Source organism: Pteropus vampyrus, unplaced genomic scaffold, assembly GCF_000151845.1.
Source record: "Pteropus vampyrus isolate Shadow unplaced genomic scaffold, Pvam_2.0 Scaffold401, whole genome shotgun sequence".
Taxonomy (NCBI): Eukaryota; Metazoa; Chordata; class Mammalia; order Chiroptera; family Pteropodidae; genus Pteropus; species Pteropus vampyrus.
The window spans coordinates 364,421-367,724 of NW_011889182.1; the positions used below are offsets into that span (position 1 = coordinate 364,421).

The 3,304-nt window shown below is 51.4% G+C and overlaps 1 protein-coding gene across 2 annotated transcripts in view; it reads right to left on the reverse strand.

Moving 5' to 3' along the window:
- Positions 1-246: 246 nt before the first annotated feature.
- The window catches only part of LOC111731836, a 6,097-nt gene continuing 3,039 nt past the window's right edge, over positions 247-3,304 (reverse strand). The window contains exon 2 of one of the 2 annotated variants that reach the window (XR_002777339.1): positions 247-750. Coding sequence is in view for 1 of the 2 variants with exons in the window: in XM_023523692.1 (XP_023379460.1) it covers positions 3,298-3,304 (7 nt within the window). In the remaining variant the exon portion in view is untranslated. The other variant, XM_023523692.1, reaches the window with a different exon arrangement.

Consider the following 3,304-nt stretch of genomic DNA (forward strand, 5'->3'; position numbering starts at 1 on the left):
AGCCCCATATGAGCATATTTATTTACGCATTGTGTGCATGTACCTCTGTCACACACTAAATATTAGCACGATTTAATTTCTTTCCTTCTTTAGCTATAAAATAAATATAAAGGGAAGCTTACTCTCTTTTCCCCGACACCCGATGACTCACATGGCCACTGGTTTAAGTCAGTCAGACATGTCCTGGTCACCCTCTCAGGACGCCCAGGACTGGCCTCATGCTGTCACTGTTCCCAGAACGTAAGGGGCAGAGCTGGGCGGAGGGACAAATGGACCCAGGGTCTCGAAGGCCATCCTCACTGATTTCTGTCTTTCTGCCTTCTGCTCTCCACGCTCTGCACAGCAAGGAACATGGCCTCACGCTTCCTGAGCCCTGATCTTGCTGCTTCTGCCCCGTGGAAGGGGCCCACTGCCCTGTCTCTCTCGCCAAAGCTGTCCGGGGGAGGGACTCACCAACCCAGCCTGGCTCAGACACCCACTGCTGTGCCGGACGACGCTGGCCACGGGGCAGGGGCTCAGGAGAACACAGCAGCAACCCACCAGGAGACGTGTGCTTGGGGACGAGGGCACACCGGGAGAAGGGGCGCAGTCAGTAGGCAGGTGGTCTCGGGGGCACTCTTCGAGTCGCACATCTGCTCACGTCACGCTCATCCCTGAAGTCCACCGGCAATTCCCGTGCTTCGATTTATCAGGCCAGGCCCTCTATGATTCATGAGCTTGGCCTTTTCTTTGCATTAAAAAAATTTAAACCTTTTATTTGAGTAAAAATAAAGTGACCAACTATCAGAACTAATGAGATTATCTCATGGCAGAGGCTGAATCTGAGGCAAAAACATTCACGTCCCACTTAAGTAAAACACACAGGAGCAAAGGCAGCGAGGATGGGAAAGACCCGTATGAGGAAACGCAAAACTGTCCTGGAATTCACGGGCGGCGCGGCTGCAGTCGATTACGAGGGAGTTTTATCGCAGGAAAGCTGATGGAGTAACTCATGGGAAAGGTGAGCCTTGTAAGGTATTTCTGAGTTTCTTAATACACAAAATATTTCCAAACGAACTCCCCATTATCCCCGCACTGTTAGCATCTGGGTGCCACCTGTGGCAGGCGTGGTTGCACGGCCACCCACCCCGCCCATGCCCCACTTTGCAGTGGTCATGGGGTTGGGAGGGGCTGTCCCCAGTCCCGTTGTGGGGGCGGCACGGCTCCCCTCCTTTCGAAGTGGCTGCTTTAGCGGGAGCCAGTTATCCAGGTCTAAACAGGGCAGTGCAGGGCGTCCTCCTGGCCCCTGAGGGCCCCGTCAGAGTGACGCTCTGGGAAGCAAAGCTCTGTCTCCCCGGGCTGTGGGCGATGAAGCCTGTGGCCCCAGCGGCTGCGGGCAGCCATGTCGTGACTCTGAGGAAAGCCAGCCTGAAGACCAAGTCTCCATACAGAGGGGACTGGGGGACGCTGCAGACAAATGGACCTGCGGCCCGGACCGAACTGTAGCAAAGCCTGTCCCCCAGCTGGACTTTCCAGACGCCGAACTGGCGAAATCCCTTTATTGTTCGAATCAGTTGAATTATGTTTTTTTCTGGGAATGTCTTCACCGATGCAATGGCCTTCTCGAATTTCCTAGGTCTATATGTAAAACTTTTCCCAACAAATGTCATAACCTGCCATCTCCACTTAACAGTGTCCTGTGAACAACTTTCTTTGACCGCCCGCCCCCCCCAAGATATATCGATGACATCATTTTTAACGGCCGTGTTGTTACCATCAGATGTTTAGTTTTTCTTCCAGCTTTGTACTGTTTTCAGTATTGTTACAGAGAGCACCGTGGGTGTGTACCTTCACTCACTCGTCCAGATCCTTCCTTGGGATAATCCATAGGGACAAACTGGAGGGTCAAAGGGTGTGTGTATTCATAGGGCTTTTGTCAACTGCACTTCCAAATGTGACCCCAGGGGGCGCTCTCACGGATGGCGCATCCGTTTCCCGGCACCGATGCCAACATCGTCCTTTTTCATCTTCGCCCGCCTACCGATAAAAGTGGTATTTCCCTTATTTTCTAGTTTTTAAAATTACTAAAAAGTCCCATTTTATTTGTTCAATTACCACTTGTATTTCCTCTTTAAATAAGTCTTTGGACCTATTTACTCAAACATTTAAAATATATACCTCATTTTAAAAATCAGACTGTTTCCTGTCAGAGCCTTTTACTTCCTTAGTTGTACGATTTCCACATAGCAATCCCGTGTTAGATATGGTACGTATATTTCGTCCAATTAAAAAAATTGACAAATGAGTTAACATTTTAGGTCGGCAAATCTATCAGTTTTTCTCAGCATGGCTGCTGCCTTTGGTGATGTGGTGGATGCTGGGGGTTCTCCCCAGGGTCTGTGCCACCCGTCCCTTGCTGGCATCCTGTGACCTCAAGGTGTCATTGTCCAGCAGTTGAATCAGCCCTTCTCCAAACTCATGGGCACCTCTGGGCTTGTTCAGCTACATAAACTCAGAAACTCCCTTTAGAGTGTGACAAGGAGACAATTCTGAGATGCCCTAAATTAGCTGCAGCAGGCGGAAGGTGGGAGGGAGAGACAGGTCAGTTAGCAGCTGCAGGGCAAAGCCAAAAAGGATGCCTACGTTCCTGAGTGCGCCTTGAACTCCGAGTTAAGTTCCAGGTGGCTGCTTCCCCGATCATCTGGAGAGAACGGCGAGTCGCCAGGGGCCCCCGCACTTGCTCACGCGTGAGCTTCCGCAACTGTGGCCCACAGGCAACCCGCTTCTTCCGTAGGAACAGGGGCCTGTCCCAGGACCAGAACCTCTCCTCCTCCCACCCTTTGTCTAGAGTCAATATAAATTCCTTTAAAACAACCTGCACCTTTGTGCCCCAAACTCACTGTATCGAAGAGCCCGTCATGACGCATCTGCGTTCCCCAGCCGCCTGGGTGCCGGTGGTTTAGACCTTTCTCCGGCTAGCACATGGCTCCATAACCCCCTCCTTCAGGAAAGCTTTCGGCCTCTAAGGTTTTTCTATAACAAGCATAAGCCGATCTGAGCTGGATTTTGTCCTTCCTGAAACCGCCAATGTCTTAACTCTTGCAGAGTTTAGTTCTAGGAAGTATGGGATGTCGCTAGGGGCAGACTCCAAATTCTGGAAGTGGTTGAACTGAGTTAGGGAAGGAGGGACGTGGGAACCTTTGCTCTGTGTCATGAATGGCTGCGGTGGTCGAACAATGGCCCCCAAAGGTCTCCATGCCCTACGCCCCGGAAGCCATGATGTTACCTTACATGGCAGAAGGGAGCTTGCAGGTGTGGCTAAGGG